Source organism: Mustela erminea, chromosome 1 (assembly GCF_009829155.1).
Source record: "Mustela erminea isolate mMusErm1 chromosome 1, mMusErm1.Pri, whole genome shotgun sequence".
Lineage (NCBI taxonomy): Eukaryota > Metazoa > Chordata > Mammalia > Carnivora > Mustelidae > Mustela > Mustela erminea.
Genome location: NC_045614.1, coordinates 173,541,110 through 173,568,718, shown reverse-complemented (window position 1 = coordinate 173,568,718; position 27,609 = coordinate 173,541,110). Strand labels below are relative to the sequence as shown.

Here is a 27,609-nt window from a genome sequence, read left to right as displayed (position 1 = left end):
TCATTTCAAAGCAGAACAACTTCTGAAATCAACATAAACAATTTTCTCTGCAAGTTTGCCCATGTGCCCTCTATTTATCTTTCGTGAAAATACACTGATTCCTCGAACTTTTCCGCATCATTTGCTTTTGTTCCAAGTATGCTGTAATTCCCAGAGAATGAAGCTTGAGCTTCCTGGGGGTAAACAGAAAAAAAGCTGGCCACAAAGAGGAGAGTCTGCATTTGGTACAGGAAACAAATATAGCTAAGAACAAGTGATAGCGTGATAATGCAGCACCCCATGTGGATTTCAAAGGATTGGCAAGTAAATGCAGTGGGGGAGAATGGAGCCCTGGGACACATGACTAGTTTACCAAGGACTCTAAAGAACTTGAGGGGATAAAACCATCAGTGTATGCTCCCGCCTTCAGCACAACATTCAAAATGTTATTACAAGTGGATGCAACCTGTCCTTATTTTTTCCTTAGAGTATGAAAGAAAGAACTGACAAAAAAAATTATTTCTAAAGGCAGAAGAGGAGAAAGGAATGATAAGGTCTGCATAAAATCATCTAGAAGAAACCAAGAGAAGGAAAGGTTGCTAACTCTATACAAGGAATGGGCAAATGATAGCTCGCTCACATATGGCCTGTTTTGTATGGCCAGAAAGCGAAGAATGGTTTCTACATGTTTAAAGAGTTTTAAATGAACCAAGAGAGGATAAGTGACAGGGACATTTGGCCCATAAAGCCTAATATATTTGCTAGCTGGTGCTTTACAGAGAAAGTTTGGTGACTTCCGTTTTGTACTGTCATGGATATGGATCATGCTCTCATCTTCTGAATGAAAACTGGCCCAGAATCTCTGAAGAGAAGCTGGTTTCAATTAGGCTTAGTATTGTCTACAGAACTGAGCCCATCTAATAAGCAAGATTTACCAAAACAGATTCCAAGTATCACATTTCTATTTAATGTTTCAATTTTTCCTGCTTTTGATGCCTAGTCTGTGTTTCAAAAAACAGATCACTGTAGTGACCATAAAAAAATACACTCTTAAAATATCCTCTTTGGGGGCACCTGGGTGGCTCAGTGGGTTGAGCCGCTGCCTTCGGCTCAGGTCATGATCTCAGGGTCCTGGGATTGAGTCCCGCATCGGGCTCTCTGCTCAGCGGGGAGCCTGCTTCCCTCTCTCCCTCTCTGGCTGCCTCTCCGTCTACTTGTAATTGCTTTCTGTCAAATTAATAAATAAAATCTTTAAAAAAAATATATACTCTTTGGAGGAGAGGAGGATTCATAATAGGACTACCTCTGACTTACGTCAAAATTTAATTTATAGAGCATTTCAGTTATCCTCAATCTATCTAGGTCAAACAGGCTAGAAGAAACAGAGTAGTTATGCCTCCTAATCTTCGAAATGAAGTAAAAATTTGGCCACAGACTTTTAGACCCTTACTCTAGAATTTTCAAAACTCATAAAAGAACATGTCATCCTTCTAAATGACTACCTTTGCGATGGAGAACATGCCAAGTTGTGCGACCCTGCCTATCTTCAGTACACATGGACAATGAGCACACAAGAATGGGATGCTCACCACACAGATGGTTCATGAACACCATTAACAGTGACGTTGCTGAGGTCTAACTAGCTGGTATCCCACCCCTGCCCCACCCCCTTCCGTATAGAACCAATAACGTAGATACTTACACCACAGACGTGACGTTGTTAGCCAAAGAACTCTCATAGTATGGGATACCTTTACTAATTACAACACTGATTTGGCCACCCAAAATGTTGGACACTACTCCTGCGTGCACACCAGCCATGCACAAGGGCGAGGACTTGAGAAAAGGAAAAACGAAAGATCAGTATTTAATTTTCTTTGATAATTTATAAACAAGACACTCAAGCTTCCTCAAGAAATGAGTCAACTGGGGCAGTTTTCTCAATAGACATAGGATTACTGATGTGGTAATATAGTACAGACTCGTAGCACAAGAAAAAGAACAAAATATCACATACAAAATACTAAAAAGAAGTAATTCCTAGAAAATAAACAAGATTAAAGATATAGAGAGTAGGTACAGCAATCTATTCTGGAGTTAAAAAAAAGAAAGTTCTGTCACAACTTGAACATTAAGTCTATGCTGCTTAGACTTACATCTCTATATCCATGAGGGATTGTTCCAGATATCTCAGCAAAAGGAAGCAGACAACCAGCTGGGCAGTACTTACTGTGAAATAAAAACAAGTTAAAGGGTATAAAATAGTTATGTACTTACTGGGGGGAAAGAACAACAACAACAAAAAATCACATAGTTCATTTTTCAGTTCATTCAAATACTATAATCTCGCTACCCTGAGAAGCGCCACTTCTAGAAAGCCCTTTCAGACTTTATTCCATCCATCTATATAAAACCTCTTCGCCCACATATTTAAAATTATTGTGTCATATTCCACATACTGCTTTATTTTCCTTCATAATGAAAACTTCATAATGAATGACAGATGTATTTTTCCTATAAGACCTATTTATATTTAACAGCTACATGCTGTTCTATTTTGTGGATAAACCACGATTTATTTCACCAACCCTCTACTGATCAAATTTGACTTAAAAATGTTTGGCATCAGGGCGCCTGGGTGGCTCAGTGGGTTAAAGCCTCTGCCTTCGGCTCAGGTCATGATCCCAGGGTCCTGGGATCGAGCCCCACATCAGGCTCTCTGCTCAGCAGGAAGCCTGTTTCCTCTTCTCTTTCTGCCTGCCTCTCTGCCTACTTGTGATCTCTCTCTGTCAAATAAATAAATAAAATCTTAAAAAAAAAAAGTTTGGCATTTATTCATTCACTCACTTCTCCCACCCAGCCACTCAACACAGTTACCTGAATGTCTATTATGCTATCTTTTGAGTGATGGGCTGTGCTAGGTACTGGGTTTACAAAACATCAACCAAATAAACATGGCCCAGTCTTCCCTGGGTTTATACTCCTGAGGTTGGGGGAAGACATTAAACTAACATTTCTATGAGTAATTAATCATATTACGATTCTGCTATGAATAAAAGGCACTCCATGAAATAGCTAGGAGAAAGCAAACGTAATCCAAGTAATACAAACATTCAGTAAATTTACTATGTGCCCGGAAGCCTTCTCAGTACCTCAGGAACCACACAAGAACCCCAATAGTAGGTACTAGTATTATCCTCATTTTACAAATGAGGGAACTGAGAAACAGTGTGCCCAGCTCCCCTAACTGGGAAGTGGCACATGGGCGCCAGAGTCGATGCTCTTACACAGGGCTCTGCACTGCCAAAGTCGAGAAATGGGGCTCTGAGGAAGTGAAGCCTCAGCAAAGGGAGGGAAATGCACCCGAATGGATGGAACAGTAGGCTCATAAGGAGAGGTGACCTGTTTGCTTCTTCAGCTGAGGACGACCGTGTGGGCAGAGTACAGTGAGCTCTGGAAAACTAAACAGTTTAGTTTAGGCTTTTCGTTTAAGGCTTCGTGCAGAGCCTTGTGGACTATGGGAATGAGTTGGGAATATATTCCTAAGTAAATGAAGGATTTTAACGCTTATACACATAATCTGAAAAAGATTATTCTGGCTCCTGAGAAGAGCAGGGAGGAACCCTGAGACCTTGGTGGGCTGGGGGTGTCGCAGTCCAAGCAAGAGAAATCGGCAGCTTGCCTGTGGGTGCTACGGATGGAGTGGAGAGCAGGGGCTCTAAGACTCTGTGGCAGGCTGTGAGCCAGACACTGAGGCCAGAGTCCTCTCTGCTGACCGAGATCTTCCGTAAGTGCTGATGAGCACACCCTTCATGCAGACAGAGAACTTTCTTTGAAGACAAAATAAAGGCTGCTCTTTGGGAAGTGGTAGCAAGTTGGGGGCAGGTTAGTGAGACCGGTCTTAGAAGATGAGAATATATGTGCCAAGCAGAGAGGAGTAAATCAATTCCGGGCAAAAGTTCTGAGAGCTCAGAGCAGTGGAAAGAATCCGTAAGTACGTAAGATGAGACTGGAAAAATGGTCCAAGGGCTACCTGTGAAAGATCCTGAAACCCAGGCTAAGAAATCTGGATGGCATTTTGTCTTAGTAATAAGGAGCTCCCGAAGATTTTAAAGCAGGGGAATGATCAGGCATTTATTTTAGAATGAAACTTGGCAGCAACATGAGCGGCAGAATAAAAGCCAGCAAAGTTTAGAAATGGAAAATCAAATAGAAGGGCATCCCAGTCCAGACAAGAGACAAGGATATAAAGCAGGGAAACAGTAGTAGAAATGCTGCTTGGGCGAGGACACTGAAAAATTCTGTCACAGCCTAAATAATGTTCTTCCCTTTTTTGAGGGAGAAAAAGAAAAGCTCCTCTAACTTCATTAGCAATTTTGCCAGATTTTTAAAAGCAAACAGTTCTACTTTTAAAGTATTATTAAAATACTTTACTTTCATACTATAATACTTTCATTATAGAAAAGATCCAAATGCTACAATTAAAGCAAAATTTAAACATGGTAACTCAAGGGCTTTAAATAAGCTATAATTTATTGATATCTTAGAATAATTATTATATGTCACACCTGTGACACATATAGTAATGCACATTAATCATAAGTGTTTAAGAATAATGACGAAGAGGATGAAGAGTAATATTTAAGGGGAAAAACATCACAAATATGGTCATACCTGAACTCAGGTTCCAAAAAACTGGATGCAGTGTCTAAGCAAGTAATTAGATCTAGAAAAACAAAAATAAAAAACGGATTCAGTAATACATAGGTTTACTCTTACTGAAACACCAACTGTTTCCAAATCCCAAATGATATTGTTCTAAATTTTAAATCTCAACAGCTATCAAGGTAGGACTAGTAAGTTTTTACAAGTTTTTGTTAGTCATGATTTCTTTTTGGTTTTAAGTATCTTGATTTCTGGGGCTATGCCTCTCCAATACTGTTTGTTACCACACCTCCTCATAGAGTCCTCTGTGTTGTCTATAAACATATACAAACACACATACACACACATACATAAGGTACACAGGTAAGTATAATGTATAGACTTAAAATAACGTCTATAAAATATAGCTCCTGAAAAAAGAAAATTATATAACTAAAAAGTGATCTTCTGCTAATTACACACAATGAAAACAATGACAAGAAAGATGAATTAATTTTGTTACTCTAAGGAACAGATATTGAAAATCTAGTCCATGGCCAGGACCAGCAGCACCAGTTCATCTTCTGCAAACTAACAGAAATTCAAATTCTTGAACACCACCCAGATTTACAGAGTGTCTGGCAGTGGAGACCCAAAAATCTGCTTTAACAAAAGCTCCAGATTCGTCTTAAGCACACTGAAGTTGAAGAAACACTAACCTAAATAAGAAGGAACTTTAAAATTTAACATTTCTATCCAGAAATCAAATCTGAATAGAAGCTAACCTGTTTCTTTCATTAAGACTTAGTTTGTAGGCTGGGGAAAGGTGGCTCTTGGTTGTCAACATCAACCTTCTGCTCTAGGACAGAGGGCCAAGTTCTCAACACAGCCCACAGATCTGGAAGTGGTGGCCTGGTCCTGTCTAAGTCTAGTTTTGTACCTGTGCTGGGTTCCTGCCATACTAGCCTTCTTTGGTTCCCCTGGCACATGCTACCCACTTTACCTAGCATGACCTTCTACTGTCCCTTCGCCTTGCTAGCTTAATTGGCACTTCCTTACAGATATTCCTCATCTTCACAGGTCAAACACCCTGAGCACACAGTAGGCACCTATGGTTTTTTTTTTTTTTTGGTTGTTTTAATGAATAGTTGACTATTATATGTTCTCAAAGTACCACGTGTTATGTAAGAACAATCCACTGATGCAGCTGGACGGTACTAAGCGACATCACTGCATGATGCCTGGTCTATGGTCACCTCTGTTTTATCAGCAGCAATCACAGCATATGGCATAACAGCAGGCTTTCAATCAACATTTATTGAATAAAGGGAAGAATAAAAGTTTGTGACTGTTGGCATGTTTGGCTAAGCCCAGTCATGGACTAATTTGTATGAAGGTAAACCTAGAAGGCCCTAATAAGGCAATCACAAAGGTAAGTGATTTCACATATAAATGCTTGGCTGAACAAGTGTGCCGAGGGTGACAATACACTGAGATAACACCCCCCAGGCATCCTGGCATGACAGCAAGCAAATAGTCATTGCATTTCTTTTTCCTTCTTTGGTCAGAAAGAGAGAGAGAACACAGAAGCATGTAAGGCAGCAGGCAGAGAAGCAGGCTCCTTGTTGAGCAGGGAACCCAATGTGGGGTTCGATCCTAAGACCCTGAGATCATGGCCTGAGCCGAAGGCAGATGCTCAACCAACTGAGTCACCCCAGTGACTTGAATAATTTAATGAATAATATAACTAATTAAATTAATGGCTACCACAGCAAGCACAGATAACTGATTATTTTATAATTCTGAAGAAATTATGTGATTATCACCCAAATGAAATGTGTCTTGGAAGAACTACAGCACAACTGTTACATCAATAAGAAAGTGTTATTTGAGAGCAATTACATGGATTAATACACCACAGGCACTTGAATGATGATCAAATCTGTGTTTTAGGAGTTTAGAAAAATACATGCCTGGATAGGGGTTCATGACTATCTGACTGAGTGACCGAGAAAAGTAGACTGAATTACCTATACCCTGGTTATTCCTGGCAATCTTCACCCTGCTTCAGTTAGAACTGATTTTCTACTTTCCTGCTCTACCAACAGGATTTCTAACTTCTAAGATTAAAAGTTGAATGTCCAAAAAAAAAAAAAAGTTGAATGTCTAAAAGTAATAGCCTGGGATGCAAAGGTACCTACCTGTGTGGTCCAGCGTGGCATTCAAAGCCACAAGAAGACTGCCAGTTGGCCTCAGTACTTTCAGGCCATGTGCCAGTATGCTGGCCAGCTACAGATATGCTTAATCAGACCAGTGCTTTATTCTAAGTACATGCAGCGCTAAAACTCCAGATTATGCTATGCAAATGTATGCAACTCAGTTGACCTCACTTTCAAATTCCACAGGCCCTCAAAAGAGGTCCCTAGGAGAAAAATAGGATTTCAAAATGGACAGCTATGAAGAGATCCAAGAACACTAAAGGCAGAAAAAGAGAATCACGATTACGAATACCAAGCTTTATAACTCCACAGAGGCAAAGAAAGCTTCAAGCCGGCAATTAAGATGTTTTCAAATGTGTCTTTTCTGGAAGGTTTTCCCAAGTAAAGGTTTTCCCAAAAGGCAGAAAGCTTCAAGCCGGCAATTAAGATGTTTTCAAATGTGTCTTTTCTGAAAGGTTTTCCCAAGTAAAGGTTTTCCCAAGCCTTCCAGAAAACCACTATTACTACAAGACTCCCGGCTAATAACACAGCATAGGCAAAATGAATACATATCAAAAGAAACCATCTGCCTCACAGCCTTCTGATAGCAATGTATAAGAAGTTGTAATGAATGGAACAGAAGTGAGAGTCCAGAAATAAACTCTAGATTTAAAGTCAACTGATTTTGATAAGGATGCCAAAACAATTCAGTGGGGAGGAAGAATGGTCTCTTTAACAAATGATGCTGGGACACGAGGATATCCACATGCAGAAGAATGAAATTGCACCCCTACCTCAAGATCCCATACAAAAATTAAAGGGGATCTAAATTTAAGAGCCAAAACTATATCTCTTAGAAGAAACTGTAGGTAAAATTTTGACCTTGAATTAAGCAATGTTTTCTTAGCTATGATACCAAAAACATAAGTAGCCACACAAAAATACATAAATTGAATTTCATCAAAATTAAAAACTTTCATGCTTCAAAGAATCCTATCATAAAAGGGAAAGGTAATCCACACAATGGGAGAAAACACTTGCAAGTCGTATAATCTGATAAGGATCTAGTACCCAGAATAAAGAATTATTCCAACTTGATTTCAAAAAGACAACTCAATTTAAAAATGAGCAAAGGATCTGAATAGACTACTCCAAAGGAGACATACAGATGGCCAATAAGCACATGAAAAGATACTCAACATAACTATCAGGAAAATGCAAATCAAAGTCACAATGAGAAACATTGGGATGTCTAGAATCAAAAGGACAGATAGTAACAAGTGTTGACAAGAATGTGGAGAAACTGGAACCTGCATGTACTTCTTGAGAGATTTTTAAATGGGGTTGCTGCTTTAGAAAAACGGTTTAGCAGTTTCTTTAAAAAGGGTAAAGACAGAGATACCATACGACCTAGCAATTCCACTACTAGAATATACCCCCCAAAATGAAAATATATGCCCATCAAACACTTGTACATGAATGCTTATCAACTAATGAATGGATCAATCTGGTATATCTGTACAACAGAATATTACTCTGCCACAAAAAAGAGTGCAGTACTCATATGTGCTACAACATGACCTCTGAAAACATGCTGAGTGAAATAAGCCAGCCACCAAAGCCCCCACATTATATGACTCCATTTATATGAAATATCAAAAATAGGTAAATCTATAGAGAAAAAAGTAGGAGTAGAGAGGGAGAGGGTTAAGGGGTAGGGAATGGGGTGACCACTAGTGACTGTGGAGCTTCTTCTGGGGTGAAGAAAATGTTCTAAAATTGACTATGGCAATGACTGCACAATTGTAAATATACTGAAAATCAATGAACTATGTATTTTGAGTAGGTGAAATGTATGGTATAATAAAAGCTTTAAAAGTGAAGAAAAAGAAGGATCATAAAAGTAGTCACAATTTTTCTTTATATAGAGCACAAGTGCATTGAGGGATGAAATAAAGCCTAGAAAAAGAGCCAGGACTGACAGTTTGCTTGTTTATTCATTCATTCATTTATTCACTCAACAAATATTTAGTAAGTATGTATTATGACCAGGTGTTGTTATAGGCAGTAGAGTTAAAGAATCTCTGCATACAGAAAAGGCACCCTGTGTGGGGGATAAGAGAAAGTAGTATGAATAAGAAACAGACACTATCTTAACAAGTGATAAATACATTAGAAAAAAATAAGAAAACAAAGGCAGGTAGGAAAAGTTAAGGGGTTGCGATTTTAAGGAACACAGGACAGATCTTACTGAGAAGGTGGCAGGTAAATAAAACTCTAAAACAGGTGAGGGAGTGAGCTACAGGTGTGGGAATAACAAAGGATAGGCAGAGGGAATCACAAAGGCCCTGAGGAAGAAGCACACTTAGCATGTTTCTTGCCAGAGCCAACAAGGGAAAGAAGATTAAGAACTGAAGTCAGAGGAGTGAGAAGCCATCTCCTATAAGGCCCCGGAGGTAAGGACACTGAGCAAAGTGAGAAGAGACCTTCATTTTTATAGAATCATACTCACCACCAGGTTGAGAGCAGGCTGAAGGAGAGAAAGGACAGAAAGAAAGGTCAGCGAAAAAAATCTCTGGTCATAACTGAGGTAGAGGTAGATAACTTGAATGAGAGTGGCAGCAAGAGGTGTTGAGATGTAGTCAGAAGCTGATACATAAAGACTCCGAGAAGTGGCTAATGAATATAAAGTTTGAGGGAGTCAACAACAACTATAAGGTTTCTGGCCTGAGCGAACTGAAAGATGGAACTTCTTTCTACAGAAAGTGCTTAGGCAGTGATTTCAATAATTAGCAATGATAAAGCACCATTGTCAACCCAACTGTCATGCTGGATACACTGTAAGATGTCCTGTAATGCCAGAAAATCAGTGGTATGTTCAAAGTGAAAGGCAGTATATGTATTGAGCTTCTGCATGGGACTTAAAAAATCTTTTAATCAAATATACTATATTTATATTTATATTATGTAATATAAATATAAAAATATATTTATATATTTATATTATGTAATATAAATATAAAAATATATTTATATTATATAAAATAATAAAAACATAAAATATAGAAAATATATAATATATAATTATAAATTATACATTTTATAATTGTAATATATTTAATATATATTATAATTATAATAAAAATATAATTATAAATTATAAAATAAAATAATAAAATATATTAAAATAAAAATATTTTATATAATAAAATATATAAAATAATAAAAATATTATATATAATATAAATATATATTATATTATATATAATATATACTATACTATATAATTATGATTATATTATACATAATCAAAAATATTTTAATCAAATATATGAAAAGAGATAATACATAAGTTATAAAATATAAAATATATTATATAAAATATAAATTATAAAATACATAAAATTATAAAATACATCAAAAAAGAGTAAATACATAAATGTATTTACTGCTACAGAAAATATTAAAGACTGTATACTTCATTGGGGAGCTCTGGGCCATAGAGAGTGGCAGCAGTAGGATGCAGAATGCACTCAGGGTTCTGCTGAAGCTGACTGGCATCTATTCTTCCCCTTTGCAGCCTGAAGGAGAACTGGCATCCATCATGTAGATTCTACACTAGTCTCCGCAGTACAGTCTATCCCAAAGTGAATGTAATCGTAGTCCCTCTAGGAGGCTCCCTAATATCTGCTGCCTTCCTTAACCCTAGAGGGCTTTCTAGAGGAGGTAGGCCTGAGGTGGGGTTGCGGAGGCAAAATAATGTAATTGAGATGAAGAATATGAGAAAATACAGAAAAAAAGGCAGGTCAACAATCAACAACAGGATGAAAGATTTCGACATTTTCTTAACAAAAACACCAACATTAGATATTCTAAGACAGCTCCCAATTTAGTAATATTACTATTAGCCATAACTGATGTCCTAAAACAATTTTTTTTTAAATTTAAGTACAATTAAACATTTTTCTAATACCTAATAACTGCATAGGCTGGGAAACTTTATAATTGTCCCATGGAATATTTATTTAAACATTACATCTAATGTTAACCCATCACAACATCACAGAAATGTGATATTTTATAAGATCACACATCAATTAAAAATAGCATATTGGTTATTATATCAGAAATATAGCACTATTTCTGAGACAGCAGAATTATGAAATAGATTTAGATCTGCCCCCAATTAATATCCTGTTTTGTGTTCCTGAATGAACTGAAAAAACTCTCAGCAGTGTTAGCACTGACTACATAAACTGCTGGGTATAATTTTTGTACAGTTGAAGCCATTCTTAAAGGAAGGAAGCCTGAGTGCCCATGTTTATTCTAATTCAAGAAAACATAAAGTACCATAGTAAGTTACCATATTTATTTACCCCAAAGAAGAAAACAAATGAAGACAATGCATATTCTTCTTTATTTGCTCTAATATTCTTTAAATAACAACTTTCCCAGAGCCTGAAGGAATATGAAGTCATGCCTCCTAATTTACACCTTGCCAGCAACCTTGCATTATAGATGCTGCTTTGTTCAAGGGCTACAGGGTGGAGGACAAGACTCATTGTGTTGCTCCAGCCCATATTACCATGTGACCCTGGGCATAATCCCTTGTTTCCATAATAGGAACCTGGTATTAATGTACCATCTGCCATTTAGTGAAAGAAATTTACATATGTAATAGAACATAATTTACTGTGATTCAGAGTTAAATAACATTTACTCAGTGGCAGATACTATAGGAGGCATTTTATACCTTCTCTCCTTTTACATACCGAGAGTAGAGATTAAATCTTACGTTTCTCTTAGAAATATTACAATGTCATCTATGGAAGCTGAATCTATAGTAGGAGCTCAGGTGAAAATAGCCATGCTTTCTTATGGATGATGCAGGCATGACTCGGTGCCTAATAAGTAATGTAGTCAGGCCATAAGGTACACATGGTGAATCAAACCCTCTTCATACCGAAGTTCCTGCATGTGTGCATTAAAAAACAAATACAAGAATATTAAAAGTCATAGGACATTAGAATCTAAGATTTTATATAAAATATATGTGACATTAGGAATATTAGAAGATTATAAAATATTAAAATTCCTCTGTGACCTACACAGTATTTAGGGTGCTAATGAACACATCGGTAAGAGCAGCAGTGAAAGAATATGTCACTGGATAACGTAAGACACCACAGAAACACAAACTCAGTCCCCTCACAGCATTCCTAATTTACTAAAAAAAATGAAACACAAAACACTAAAATCATTAAGGCCCTTCAGATTACCTGCACTTGCAATAAATTTATTTTTTAGATTTTATTTATTTATTTATTTATGTATTTATTTGTCAGAGAGAGAGAGAGAGAGCACATAAGCAGGCAGAGTGGCAGGCAGAGAGAGAAGCATGCTCCCTGCAAGCAAGGAGCCCAAAGTGGGACTCGATCCCAGGACAATGGGATCATGATATGAGCTGAAGGCAGCAGCTTAACCGACTGAGCCACCCAGGTGTCCCTGTAATGAATTCTATCCCATAAACTGAATAGCCTCTTTGGGTTAATTAACACTCTCTTAACAGACTGTTTCAAAGTGCTCTTTCTCTGCAAAATTGTCAACACTTAATTGGTCAGCACAAACTGACACCAAAAAACACATTTTTCTTAAGTGTATACATACACAAACAAAGTACTAATTTGTGTGTAAATAAAAACAAATCTAAAAATGTGCAAATAAACTGAGACTTCATTAATAAAATCTTAAGAGTTCAAGAGTCGGCTACCACAACAAAAATCAGGAACACAATAAAAATGCTAAAAATAGAAACCTAGCTAAATGTACTCAGAATTCAAAGATTCCCATAAAATTACTGTATAATTAAGGTAGCAAGCAATCTTAAATAACTCATGCTCTATTTTTAAAACCAAAAGCATCTCATGAAAAAACCCAACAAAATAAAATAAAAAACAAAACAGTTATAGAAATCTGGACTCTATTAGAAAGTAGTTGTATATTCTACCCTGTTTCATTTACAAGTTGATTTAATCTAATAAGATGGAAAAAATGGTAAGTATTTGCCAAAAAAATGTGGTTAAAGAAGGTAGCAATCAGAAAACTTTTAAACTATTGTTGTTAACTCTAAAAATAACCTAACAGTTTAGCAATTTTGGACATTGCTGCTATGAACATTGTGGTGCAGATGCCCCTTTTTTTTACTACATCTGTATCTTTGGGTTAAACACCCAGTAGTGCAATTGTTGGGTTATAGGGTACTTCTACTTTTAATGTCCCGAGGAACCTCCATACGGTTTTCCAGAGTGGCTGCACCAGTTTGCATTCCAACCAACAGCATAGGATATCTCTGCATCCTCACCAACATCTGTTGCTTCCTAAGTTGTTAATTTTAGCCACTCTGACTGGTGTAAGGTGGTATCTCATTGTGGCTTTGATTTGTATTTCCCTAATGGCTAGTGATGTTGAACATTTTTTATGTGTCTCTTGGCCATCTGTATGTCTTCTTTGCAGAAATGTCTGTACATGTCTTCTGCCCATTTCTTGACTGGATTATTAGTTTTTTGGGGGTGTTGAGTTTGAGAAGTTCTTTACAGATCTTGGATACCAGCCCTTTATCTGTAACATCATATGCAAATATCTTCTCCCTTCCGTGGGTTGCCTCTTAGTTTTGCTGTTTCCTTTCTACATCAAAAACTAATGATGTACTATATGCTGTCTAACTGAACATAATAATAATAATAATAATAATAATAATAATAATAAACCTGACATATAACAATAATCCTGTCAAAAGGGAATATTTCCCAGGCTCAGCTGTTTGTAAGGCATAAGCAGATGACACTCAGATTCTAAGGGGTCGGGAGGCAATGAATAAAGTGTTGGTAAATTCCAGTTAGAAAATTCATTAGTATATACCTTGGCTCATTGTATTTCACATGATATTTTAAACTATTTACTATTTTTTCCTACTAAAAAAGCACAAACCTACAAAAGTATGACCACTACAAAATTCTGGACTGGTAAAATCTGAAATAAAGAGGTTTAACATTACTTTTTAAGAATGATGTCATGTTCTACAAAAGAAGTACTGACTATCACTTCCTAGCTGCATGTGTAACTAAGACACATACATCTACTCCCATCAATTTATGGTACATAACAGAGGCTGCCTTAAAGGACTTGAAGCTTTCAATGCAAACATAGATATGTCTTCTGAGCTTATTGTTCTAAAACTAAAATAACTTAAACATTATTGCCCAGAGTCATGCTACAAATGTGTTTTCCCTAGAAACTGGCTAATGTTAAACAGATTCAAAACCAAGTATTTGGATCACTCACCTATAAAATTTATTTTTCAAGTCCAGTGGTAAATGTTTTTAATTTTACACTTTAGAATGAAAATGTCAGTCTCCTTTATTATTAACTAGATAAAAAGATCTGACTTACGGACTCTGGACCTCTGAATAACTGGTTTTGCTTGTCTCAGTAAGACCAGCAGTAACTTGGGAATTTCTCTCAATAGATCTTCTCATCACGAGTGGTTGCTAATATGAGGTCTAGGACGTCTCTAGGGTCTACATATTTTTTCAATTTTTAAATAAAAGTTTCAATTTCAAGAAAGGATGCTTTCTTGTCAAATGCTTTTTCTGCATATATTGAAAGGATCATGTGGTTCCTGTTCTTTCTTTTATGTAGTCTGTCACACTGATTGATTTGCAGATGTTGAACGACACTTATGGCCTAGGAATAAATCGCACTTAGTCATGGTAATTTTTTTAACGTACTGTTGGATCCTATTAGCTAGTATCTTGGTGAGAATTTTGCAACCATGTTCATCAGTGATATTGGTCTGTTATTCTCCTTTTTGGTGGGATCTTTGGTTTTAGGATCAAGGTAATACTTACTGGCCTCATATAAAGAGTTTGGAAGGGGCGCCTGGGTGGCTCAGTGGGTTGAGCCTCTGCCTTCTGCTCAGGTCATGATCCCAGAGTCCTGGGATCGAGCCCTGCTGAGCAGAGAGCCTGCCTCCCCCTCCCTCTCTGCCTGCCTCTCTGCCTACTTGTGATCTCTCTCTGTCAAATAAATAAAAAAAAAAAAAAAAAAAAAGAGTTTGGAAGTTTTTCTTTCATTTCTATTTTTTTAATTTATTTTTTATTTATTTTCAGCATAACAGTATTCATTATTTTTGCACCACACCCAGTGCTCTATGCAATTTGTGCCCTCTATAATACCCACCACCTGGCTCCCCCAACCTTCCACCCCCGCCCCTTCAAAACCCTCAGATTGGTTTTCATTTCTATTTTTTTAAAACAGCTTGAGAAGAATAGATATCTATTCTTCAAACATTTGAGAAGAATTACTCTGGGAAGCCCCCTGGCCCTGGACTCTTGTTTATTGGGAGGTTTCTGATTATTGCCTCAATTTCTTTGCTGGTTACAGATCTGTTAAGTTTTCTTATTTCTTCCTGTTTCAGTTTTGGTAGTTGTTACGTTTTTAGGAATGCATCCATTCCTTCCAGCTAGCCTAATTTGTTGGCATAGTCACCCATATGTTCTAATAATGGTTTGTATTTCCTCAGTATTGGTTGTGCTCTCTCCTCTTTCATTCATGATTTTATTCATTTGGGCCCTTTCCTTTTGTTGTTGATAAAACTGGCTAGCAGTTTATCCATCGTATTAATTCTTTCAAAGAACGAGCTCCTAGTTTCATTGATTTTTCTACTATTCTCTTGATTTGTATATCATTGGTTTCTGCTCTAATCTTTACTAATTCTCTTCTCAAGCTAAGCTTAGGCTTTATTTGCTGTTCCTTCTCCAGCTCCTTTAGAAGGAACGTTAGGTTTCTTGTTTCTTGAGAAAGGCTTGTATTGCTACAGAGGTTCCTCTTAGGACCATCTTTGGTGCATCTCAAAGGGTTTGAACAGTTGTGTTTTCATTTTCATTTGTTTCCATAGGTTTTTTCATTCTTCTTTAATTTCCTGGTTGACCCATTCATTCTTAATAGGATACCTTTAACCTCCGTATGTTTGAGATCTTGCCAAATTTCCTCTTGTGATTAAGTTCAAATTTCGAAGCACTGTGGTCTGAAAATATGCAGGGAGTTATCCCAATCTTTTTGTACCTTTTGACCCCTGACTTGTGACCCAGTATGTGACCTATTCTGGAGAATGTCCCATGTGCACTTCAGAAGAGTGTGTATTCTGTTGCTTTAGGATGGGATGTTCTGAATATTTTGAAGTCCATCTGGTCCAGTGTGTCATTCAAAGACCTTGTTCCCTTGTTGTGATCTGCTTCAATGATCTGTCTATTGCATAAGTGGGGTGTTAAAAGTCCCCTACTATGATTATCAATACGTTTATTTTATTTTATTATTAACTGGTTTATCTAATAGGCTGCTCCCTGGTTAGGGACATACATATTTACAATTGTTAGATCTCCTTGTTGGATAGACTGTTTAATTACCATATAGTGTACTTGCTTATCTCTTTTGGTTTAAAATCTAATTTGTCTGATATATGCATTGCTTCCCCAGCTTTCTTTTGATGTTCATTAGCATGATAAATGGTTTTCCACCCCCTCATTTTCAATCTGGAGGTGTCTTTGGGTCTAAAATGAGTCTCTTGCAGACAGCTTATCAACAGGTCTTGCTTTTTTATCCAATTTGATATCCTGTGTCTTTTGATTCGGGCATTTAGCCCATTTACATTCAGAATAACTACTGAAAGACACGAACTTAGTGCCACCATATTACCTGTAAAGCCTCTGTTTCTGTACATTGTCCTTGCTCCTTTCTAGTCTATGTTAATTTTTGGGCTCTCTCCTCGCTTAAAAGATCTCCTTTAATATTTCTTGCAGGGCTGGTTTACTGATCACAAATTCTTTTAGCTTCCATTTGTCCTGGAAGACTTTTTTAATCTCTACTATTATTTGGAATGACAGACTTGAAGGATAAAGTATTCTTGGCTGCCTGCGTTTCTCATTTAGCTTCCTAAATATATCATGCTTGTCCTTTTGGCCTATCAGGTCTCTAAGGATAGGTCTGCTGCCAATCTAATGTTTCTACCCTTATAGGTCATGGACCACTTGTTCCAAGCTTCTTTCAGTATTTTCTCTTTGTCTCTGAGATTTGAAAGCTTCACTACTCTATGTTGGGCTGTTGACCTATTTTTATTGATTTTGAGGGGGGTTTCTCTGTTTTTTCTGGACTTAAATGCCTATTTCCATCCCCAGACTAGGAAGTTCTCTGCTAAAATTTGCTCCAATATACCTTTTGTCTCCCTATCTCTGCCTTTCCTCTTCTGGGATCCCAAATATTCTAATATTGTTTCACTTTATGGTATTACTTGTCTCTTGAATTCTCCCCTCATGATCCCATAGTTGTTTATCTTTCTTTTTCTCAGCTTCCTTATTCTCCATCACTTTATCTTCTATATCATTAATTCTCTTTTTTATTTTTTAAAGATTTTATTTGTTTATTTGACAGAGAGAGATCACAAGTAGGCAAAGAGGCAGGCAGAGAGAGAGAGAGAGAGGAGGAGGAAGCAGGCTCCCTGCTGAGCAGAGAGCCCGACGCGGGACTCGATCCCAGGACCCTGAGATCATGACCTAGCCGAAGGCAGCGGCTTAACCCACTGAGCCACCCAGGCGCCCCACATTAATTCTCTTTTCTGTCTCATTTATCCTAGCAGTTACAGACTCCCATTTTTTATTGTACCTCATGAATAGCCTTTTTGATTTGCCTTGATTGGATTTCAGTTCTTTTATTTCTCCAGAAGGGGATTCTCTAGTGTCTTCTATGATTTTTTTCAAGCCCAGCTAGTATCTTTATATTCATTTTACTAAACTCCAGTTCTGGCATCTTACTTACATCCATATTGATCAGGTCCCTCTTGTTCTCTTTTTTGAGATGAGTTTTTCCATCTTGCCATTCTTGCAGAAAGTGGTCGCTTTTCTATTTGTAGGATTGCAGCAATTCTTTTCTTAGATCCGAGGTTGGGTTTACAGTGTTCTGAATGATTTGACAGCTATCTAGCTGAATTCCCAGGACCAGACAAAACTAAGATCTCCTACTCCCTTTTAAAAAAATTTATTTATTTGAGAGAGAGAGAGAGAAAGACAGCAGAGCAAGGAAGAGAGAACATGAGCGGAGTGGGGGAGAGGCAGAAGCAGGCTCCCCACTGAGCAGGGAGTCTGATGTGGGGCTCAGTACTAGGACCCTGGGATCTGAGCCAAAGGCAGATGCTTAACCAACTGAACCACCCAGGCACCCCTTTTTTGATGAAAACTCCTCACAGTATAGGGATAGAGGAAACACACCTCAATATTACAAAAGCCATACATGAAAAGCCCACAGTGAATATCATTCTCAATGGGAAAAAACTGAGAGCTTTCCCCCTAAGGTTAGGAACATGGCAGCGATGTCCACTATCACCACCACTGTTCAACAATGTACTAGAAATCCTAGCCTCAGCAATCAGATGACAACAACAAGAAATAAAAAGCATCCAAATTGGCAAAGAAGTCAAACTTCCACTCTGCATATTACATGATACTCTATGTGGATATCCAAGACGCCACCCCCAAATTACTGGAACTCATATAGGAATTCAGCAAAGTGGCATGATATAAAATCAATGCACAGAAATCAGTTGCATTTCTGAATACTAATAATGTGACAGAAGAAAGAGAAATTAAGAGTTGATCCCAGGGGCACCTGGGTGGCTCAGTGGGTTGAGGCCTCTGCTTTCAGCTCAGGTCATGATCCCAGGGTCCTGGGATCGAGCCCCGCATCAGGCTTTCTGCTCAGCAGGGAGCCTGCTTCCTCCTCTCTCTCTGCCTGCCTCTCTGTATACTTGTGATCTCTGTCAAATGAATAAATAAAATCTTAAAAAAAAAAAAAAGAGTTGTTCCCATTTATAGTTATAATTATACCAAAAACCATAAAATACCCAGAAATAAACCTAACCAAAGAGGAAAAGGATCTGTACTCAGCAAACTATAAAATTCATAAAAAAAATTGAGGAAGACACAAAGAAACGGAAAAACATTTCCTGCTCATGGAATGGAAGAACAAATATTGCTAAAATGTCTATGCTACCTACAGCAATCTATACACTCAATGCAATCCCTATCAAAACATCAACTTTTTTCACAGAGCTGGAAAAAATAATCCTAAAATTTGTATAGAACCAGAAAAGACCCCAAATAGCCAAAGTAATGTTGAGAAAGAAAACCAAAGCTGGTGGCATCACGATTCCAAACTTTAAGCTCTATTACAAAGCTGTCATCATCAAGATAGTATGGTACTGGCACAAAAACACATATAGAGCAATGGAACAGAATAGAGAGGCCAGAAATAGACCCTCAACTCTATGGTCAACTAATCTTCGACAAAGCAGGAAAGAATGTCCAATGGAAAAAAGACAGTCTCTTCAACAAATGGTGTTGGGAAAATTGGACAGCCACATGCATAAGAATGAAACCAGACTACTTTCTGATACCATACAGAAAAATAAACTCAAAATAGATGAAAGACCTAAATATGAGACAAGAATTCACCAAAATCCTAGAGGACAAGGCAGAAATCTCTGAATTTAGCCACAGCAACTTCTTGTCAGACAAAAGCAAAACTGAACTATTGGGACTTCATCAAGATAAAAAGGTTCTGCACAGCAAGGGAAACAGTTGACAAAACCAAAAGACAACTGACAGAATGGGAGATACCTACCTGCAAATGTCTTACCAGATAAAGGGCTAGTATCCAAAATCCATAAAGAACTTATCAAAGTCAACACCCAGAAAATAATCTAATCAATAATGGGCAGAAGATATGAAGACATTTCTCCAATGAAGACTTACAGATGGTCAACAGACACATGATAAAATACTCAACATCACAGACACATGATAAAATGCTCAATGTCGTTTGGCATCAGGGAAATGCAAATCAAAACCACAATGAGATATCACCTCACATCAGTCAGAATGGCTAAAATTAACAAGTCAGGAAATGACAGATGATAGCAAGGACATGGAGAAAGAGGAACCCTCTTACACTTTCGGTGGAAGTGCAAGCTGGTGCAACCACTCTGGAAAACAGCATGGAGGTTTCTCAGAAAGTTGAAAATACAGCTACCCTACAGCCCAGCAATTGCACTATGAGGAACCCACTCCAAAGATACAAGTGTAGTGATCTAAAGGGGCACCTGCACAGCAATGTTTATAGCAGAAATGTCCACAGAAGTCAAACTATGGAAAGTGCTCAAAAGTCCATTAACAGATGAATGGATAAAAAAAGATGTGGTATATATGTAAAATGGAATACTACTTAGCCATCAAAAAAAGAAATCTTGCCATCTGCAACAATGTGGATGGAACTAGAGGGTATTATACTAAGCGAAATAAGTCAATCAGATGATCTGACAAACTATATGATCTGACTCACTTGTTGAATCTAAGAAACGAAATAGAGGACCACAGGGGAAGGGAGGGAAAAATAAAACCAAATGAAATCAGAAAGGGAGACAAACCGTAAGAGACTCTCAATCATAGAAAAATATACTGAGGGGAGGGGGGAAAGAGATGGGGTTACTGGGTGATGGGCATTAAGGAGGGCATGTGATGTAATGAGCACTGGGTATTATAAAAGACTGATGACTCACTGACCTCTACCTCTGAAACTAATAATACAGTGTATGTTAATAGAATTTAAAATTTAAAAAATTAAAAGATAAGTAAATCTTTAAAAAAATTTCAATTTCAGAAAGTCTAGCTGGAATTTGATATAATTATACCAACTCAGAGTAAAAATACCAATCCTCTAATAATTACTGCATGTGTTAATAATAGTTGTTTTGTATTTCTTTGGGCAAACAGAAAAAGTTCCTTTCACTGGCAGATATAATCTTTCAAAACTGAGATTTACAGGTAAAAATTAAGAGATAACTGGTAATGGAAAAGACTGGACAGTACTGCTCAAAGATCATTAAAACTAAGTGAGAGGAATAAAACCACGAAAGTTATGAAAACTGGACACAAAAGTAAAGAGGACACAAGTAAAGTGTCCTAGACACAACGGGGGTATTCAAGGAGTTCTGATTCATACAAGAAGGCTTCTTTGTGTCCAAAGCCTCCCACTACAACTGAAAATCATGTAGGAAGAATCTTAGTATTTTGAAATGTTTTCTTGTAGCAGATAGGTCTGTTTCTCAAGTCTTTAGAAAGGATTAGAATCTGGCTTAATTCTAGAGTTACATTTATAAGACCTCTTAATTCAATCATTTCTGACCCAGAGTCCTCCAATAGCCTCTGCACTGGACTCCCTACTATTATTCCTGTCTTCAACCCACTTTTCACAGACCAGAGAAGATGGAAAGAATAAACAAAAACAAGTCCAATCATATCACTACTCAGCTCTAACAGCTTCCATAACTCTTAGGAATAAGTTCCAACCCTGACATTTTCTACAAGGCCCTGAATAACATGAACTACTCACCAAACAGTCAATTCCACTTTAGCTGTGCCAGCTTCCTTTCTTGCTCCTCCAAAGCTCCTTCCCACCACAGGGTCTTTGCATCTGTTATTCTCTTCCCTAGAACAGTTTCTTTTTCCTTCTTGTCCATCAAGAACCTCCCAATTAATCCTTGAGTTCCCTGCTTAAAAGTGACTTCCTGTAAAAGTTAGGCTCTTTATAATCTCCCACTCCTCTCAACCTTCTGGCCTATTGTTGGAAGTTTCCCTTCACCATACTCCTTGCCGTAACTGGAACTGAGCTTCTACCATGTGTTTAATGCTTTTTCCCAACCCTGTACTGTAAGCTCCATGAAGGAATAACTGTCTCTTATTTATACTGCTGCTTTCCCAGTGCCAGGCATATTGCAGGAAATACGGCACTGAAGGAAATATAATTTTGCCATGTGTTCTTGCATAAAGGCATGAAGATTAGTCTACGTCACACAAAATCATGACTCTATCAACAATACATAGCATAACATTAGCAAGTGTTTGTGAGAGTTTAACAAACAAAGAAGCTGTTGTAGCAAAATTTTTCACAATCTTTTCATTCCAAAATACTCTAAATTTCTAACTAGGTTGCTAAGCTGGGGTCACATAGTGATGTTCCTTGAAAGTATTCATAGAATTCAGTGTGGCAGCAAAGTTTCCTGGATGGAAACACACTGGCTCTCAAACCAAAGTCAATCAGCATTCAAATGAATGAGTCATTAAAAGAAATTGTGTCTGAAAGGCCACCCAAGAAGAAATGGTAAGAAATTTACCCAGGGTTCTCTTGGATTTAGCCAATTGACTTTTTTTTTTTTTTTAAAGATTTTATTTATTTATTTGACAGATAGAGATCACAAGTAGGCAGAGAGAGAAGGGGAAAACAGGCTCCCCACTGAGCAGAGAGCCTGATGCTGGGCTTGATCCCAGGACCCTGAGATCATGACCTGAGCCAAAAGCAGACGCTTAACCCACTGAGCCACCCAGGCACCCAGTCAATTCACTTATAACTTCAAATAAAACAAATGCTTTCTAGAGGAAGCAAGTATACACAGAAACCTAAGTAAAAACTCAGGAAAGAGGTGTGAAATGAGGAATTCCCATGATTATGCGTTTACTATAAAAAAGTTCCAGACTGGGCGCCCGGGTAGCTCAGCAGGTTAAAGCCTCTGCCTTAGGCTCGGGTCATGATCAATGGTCCTGGGATCCAGCCCCACATAGTGCTCTCTGCTCTGTGGGGAGCCTGCTTCCTCTTCTCTCTCTGCCTGCCTCTCTGCCTACTTGTGAACTCTCTCTGTCAAATAAATAAATAAAATCTTAAAAAAAAAAAGTTCCAGATTATGGTAGATATTTCAAAGAACTTTGGTATCTAAGATTCATGTAAAATAGTGATATAACCACTTGAAATCTGGCAGACATATGTTAAGTCTACAACATACTGATTCTGTTACCTGAGATCGCTGTCAAATCTTAAACTTTAATATAGGACATTCAGTTTTCTGTGGAACAAAAAAGCTCCATAATTTAAATATACAATATAAAAAAGTTTTTTTTTAATGAAGGGATATTTACTTTCAAGAATGTTAGCAAGGGGCACCTGGGTGGCTCAGCTGGTTAAGCAGCCAACTCTTGATTTTGGCTCAGGTTGTGGTCTCGGGGTTCCGGGATCCAGCTCCATGTTGGGCTCCACACTAAGCAGGGAGTCTGCCTAAGGATTCTCTCCCTCTCCCTCTGCCCTTTCCTGTATTTGTGTGAGCGCGCGTGCATGTGCACACTCTAAAATAAATAAATAAATCTTAAAAAAAAGAAACCTTCAACTCAATATTGAATGAAGAGAGGAAGGGGAAAATATGAAGAAAAAAATGAACAATTTAAACTGATAGCGAGAGGAGGCAACTCAAGGAGCTTTAGAAGCAAGTGAATTGTATATTTTCTATCCTCTCACCTATGAACTCAAGACTTCCAAGAAATAAACCTGAAAGGATGGGAAGCTACCATCATCTCACTCAGTGTTTTCTATCTTACTTTCCTGATAGTGGGGAATGAATATGTGTTTGTGGTAGGTGGTAGTGAAAGGAGGAAACTAACATTTGTTTCATGCCTACTGTGTCATGGGCTTACAGACACTACACACGTATTAGAGTTAGTCCTTGTAACCAATCCACAGAGGTTACAGAAGTGAGATGACTGGCCAGCAATCACCTGGTGAACATGTGACAGAAGCAGGGGTGTTCCTCCTACAACACCTTGCTGCCTTACTTGCCCTGGTTCTGTCGGAAACATTTTCATTCAGTGTGATGTTTCCAGTTTCTTCCTTTCCATTATTCCATCCAAATAAGTCTTCTTTCTCATTCTCTCAGAGCAATTTTATTAGCTTTCCCACTTTGCTCCATAGCTCAGAAATTAGGAAAAAGTAAACCTTTCTTCCCACAGAACAGCTGCTCCTCTATCACATTCTAAATAAACTGCTAATGATACCTATCGTGTTTATCTCGAACCCACCAGAGCTGAAAAGGAACAGCTTGTACTGCTCTCAGTCATTCTCAGTGCACAGCATTCTCACACGTAGAAGGTTCTCAATTTTCTCATTTATATAATATAAAGTAACAGTTTTTTAAAAATTTTAAGTTGTCAGCTTAGTTAAATCATTGTTCAGTATCAAAATAATCATCTATTTTCTGATTTAAATGACTGCTTTGTCGGACATATCCTTGCATTAGGAGCACTTCCTAAAACTTTCCTACCACAGTGCTCTTAATAGCAGAGGAAACAAATCCATGCCACAGTAGCCAAAATTCATGAGAGATTTTATTCAAGTCTCACATTTTATTTTAGAAATTCAAGTAAATTTTGCATTCTGTTCCACTCAATAGTCTTGCTTTTAATTTCCCTCCTTGGCACTATCAACAGTAACAATCTAGCCAGTATCTCAGGTTTATTTTGCAGCATCTCAGACAGCATTCCCAAGCATACTTCTGGTAGAGTCAGAATCTATTCTTTTGAGAAGAATGGTAATGTGGTCTTTAACATAGTGCTATGAAATGGTAAGCTGTGGATAATGAAACTATATTTATATGACACATTTCAATAACTGACAGATTTTAAAACATTATTGTCATTTGTGTTCCAATCTTATAAAAGTGAAAAATTAGTATTTCCTCTACTGTGGAAAGTGTATGAAACTTATATAATTATTAGTATATGGAATTTATAAAAATTTAATATACTTCTAATTTTTAGAATTCTGAAACTGAACTAATTTTATTCATAAAGTTTATATATGTGTTATTAACTGTTTAGTCTTTCTACTCTATTCTAATCTCGAATAACAAGTACTAGAAGAAACACTTCATTTTTATTTTTACAAATTGTAAAATGTGGAAGTTGTGATATAAAGTTGAAAATTACCTTGTTTCTCTATAACTGAGTATGAGGCCAAAAATCCTCGTCCAGAAACATGAATCCCACTCATGAACAGCACTGTAATTTCATTGCTTTTTGATTCAATTGAATGATTCATCTGCAACCCCAGACCACAGTATTTGCCTAGGAATGAAGAAAAAAAGATATTTGGTACAACTCTCATAAAGTCAGTAATATTTACAATGAAGGTAAGAAAATCAGAAAAATATACCAAACTGGACATTAAATAGAAAATGATGACTAGAATGTTTAATGATTAAAAATCACATTACTCTGAAGAAAAAAACAGCCAAGCAATAACTGTACATAATTCAAAGGGAAAAAATGGTATAGGCATCAGGGATCTTACAAGGTTCAATTTCTTGTGAAAGACATTTCTTGTACACTCTTAGAATAGTGAGGAATTAAAAAAAATTTATCTTAAAGCATTTCATGCATGCAGGTGCATGCATGAAAATTAAATAAGCAAATGTATAGGTAATCAGTAATTTTCTAACATACTCCCCACTAGGTGCCCCTAGATTCCTGGTCTTAGGGTACCCCTTAAACCTTTTTCAGACTCCCCTCAATTCTTCTTCCAGGGATGACTGAACTTTAAGTCAATGCATTTAGGTAATCATGCCCAGTCCTACAACTTTAACTATGCTTTGACAATTCACATACATCTCTACCCAAAACTTTTTTCTTGAACTTTAGGTGTATATATATCCAACTGCCAGCTTTTTTCCTTTAATGTTTAACAGACATATAAAAAGCATATCCTCAATATAGATTAATAAAAGGGAAAAAGAATAAAATTAGAGCAAGATTTCCACCAATAACTAACAAAAATGCATTTTTAAAAAATATTTTATTTATTTATTTGACAGACAGAGATCATAAGTACGCAGAGAGGCAGGCAGAGAGAGAAGAGGAAGCAGGCTCCCCGCAAAGCAGAGAGCCTGATGTGGGGCTCAATCCCAGGACCCTGGGATCATGATCTGAGCTGAAAGCCGAGACTTTAACCCTCTGAGCCACCTAGGCACCCCCCAAAATTTTAATTTTTCTTAAGGCATTCTCTTAAGTGCCTGGTAACCTAACAAATTCTGAATAAAGAATAACATTCCAAAAATGTTTTTGGTTGTGGCAACACCATTCTAGAATAAGAATAATGTGTCCTTCCAAAAACACCATTTTCAAGGACTATGTATGATTTTGTGAATAAAATATCCTAAGCAATCAAGGAAAGCCCAACAGAACTGGGTCAGAAGTTTAACAATGTCACAGGATCAATATAAAAAACCAATTTTATTTCCACATACTTGTCACAAATACTCTGAAATGAAATTTTTAAAACTTCTAACAGCATCAAAAATATTAGACTATTTGGGACAAATTTTTAAAGAAGAAATTCAAGGGATGCTGGGGTGCCTCAGTCAGTTAAGTATCTGACTCTTCATCAAGGTCATCTCAGGGCTGTGGCATCAAGCCCCCTATTGGGCTCTGCCACATGGTGGAGCCTGATTAAAATTCTTTCTCTCTGCCCCAACCCCCAGGCTCATGGCACGTAAAAAAAAAAAAAAAAAAAAAAATCAAAACCAGTACACCACAAAACAGAAACCACTGCTGAGAAAAATTAAAGGAAAACTAAATAAAATGGGAAACAGACCAACTTCATGAAGTGAAAGACTCAATACTGTTAAGATGTCAGTTCTCCCTACATTGATCTATTGATTCAATGTAATCCCTACCAAAATCCTAGTTTTTTTTTCTTTTTAGAAATTAACAAGTTGAGGCTAAAATGTATATGGAAATGCAAAGACAGAGAACAGCCAGAACTGTGTAGTGAAAAAGACAGTTGAAAAACTACTATAACTTGACTTTAAACTTATTATAAAACCACAGTAATCAAGACAGTGTACACTGTAACAGCAAATCTAGATCTGAATCTAAATCTTTATTTATGTTTATGTCTACACCTGTATCTCCACATATTTCAGTAGAGTAGAACAAGAGTTCAGAAATAAACCCACATATGTGGTCAACTGATTTCTGACAAAGGCATGAAGGTAATTTGATGGAGAAAGGATAACTCTTTCAACATGTATACTAAACTAGCTGGATATAAATATGCAAAAACAAATGAACTTAGAACTTTACTTCAAGTCAAAATGGATCACAGACCTAATTATAAGAGCTGAACTTACAGAACTCTTACAAGAAAACACAGGAGAAATCTTTGTGAATTTGGGCTAGGCAAAAAGTTCTTAGATCCAACACCAAAAAGCAAGTCCATTAAAGAAAAAAGTGAGTAATCAGCACTTAATCAAAATTTAAAATGTTCCCTCTTCAAAAGACACCAGTAAGAAAATGAAAAGACACAACACTGACTGGGAGAAAACATTCACACAACGTTAATCTGATAAAGAACCCATATCCAAAATGGGTAAAGAATTCTTACAACTCAAACAATTTCATCTTAGAAAATGGGCAAAAGATTTAAATAGCCACATCTGTAAGATTTTATTTATTTACTTTGAAAGAGAGAGGAGGAGAGCATAAGCAGGGGCAGAGGGACAGGGAGAAGCAAGCTCCTCAATGAGGAGAAGACCAACAGAGGGCTCCATGCCAGGACGCTGGGATCATGGCCTAAACTGAAGGTAGATGCTTAACCAACTGAGCCACCCAGGTGTCCCAAAGAGCCACATTTATAAAAAAGACCTACCAAATGGCAAATAGATACATGAGAAGATGCTCAAGAGCATTAGCCATTAGGGAAATTAATATTAAAACTATGAGATCTCATGACATTCTCACTAAAATGGCTATAATAAAAAAGACTGTTAATACCAAATATTGGTGAAGATGTGGAGAAACTGATATCT

General features: G+C 37.2%; 1 protein-coding gene across 1 annotated transcript in view; it reads right to left on the bottom strand.

Moving 5' to 3' along the window:
• Positions 1-27,609, bottom strand: part of DCBLD2 (discoidin, CUB and LCCL domain containing 2) — a 103,721-nt gene that overhangs the window by 20,558 nt on the left and 55,554 nt on the right. Inside the window, exons 3-6 of the mRNA XM_032351257.1 lie at positions 24,731-24,868; positions 4,654-4,705; positions 2,136-2,208; positions 1,682-1,815 (exon numbers count right to left, since the gene is read on the bottom strand). Coding sequence (XP_032207148.1) covers positions 1,682-1,815; positions 2,136-2,208; positions 4,654-4,705; positions 24,731-24,868 — 397 coding nt within the window. The remainder of the gene's footprint in view (positions 1-1,681; positions 1,816-2,135; positions 2,209-4,653; positions 4,706-24,730; positions 24,869-27,609) is intronic.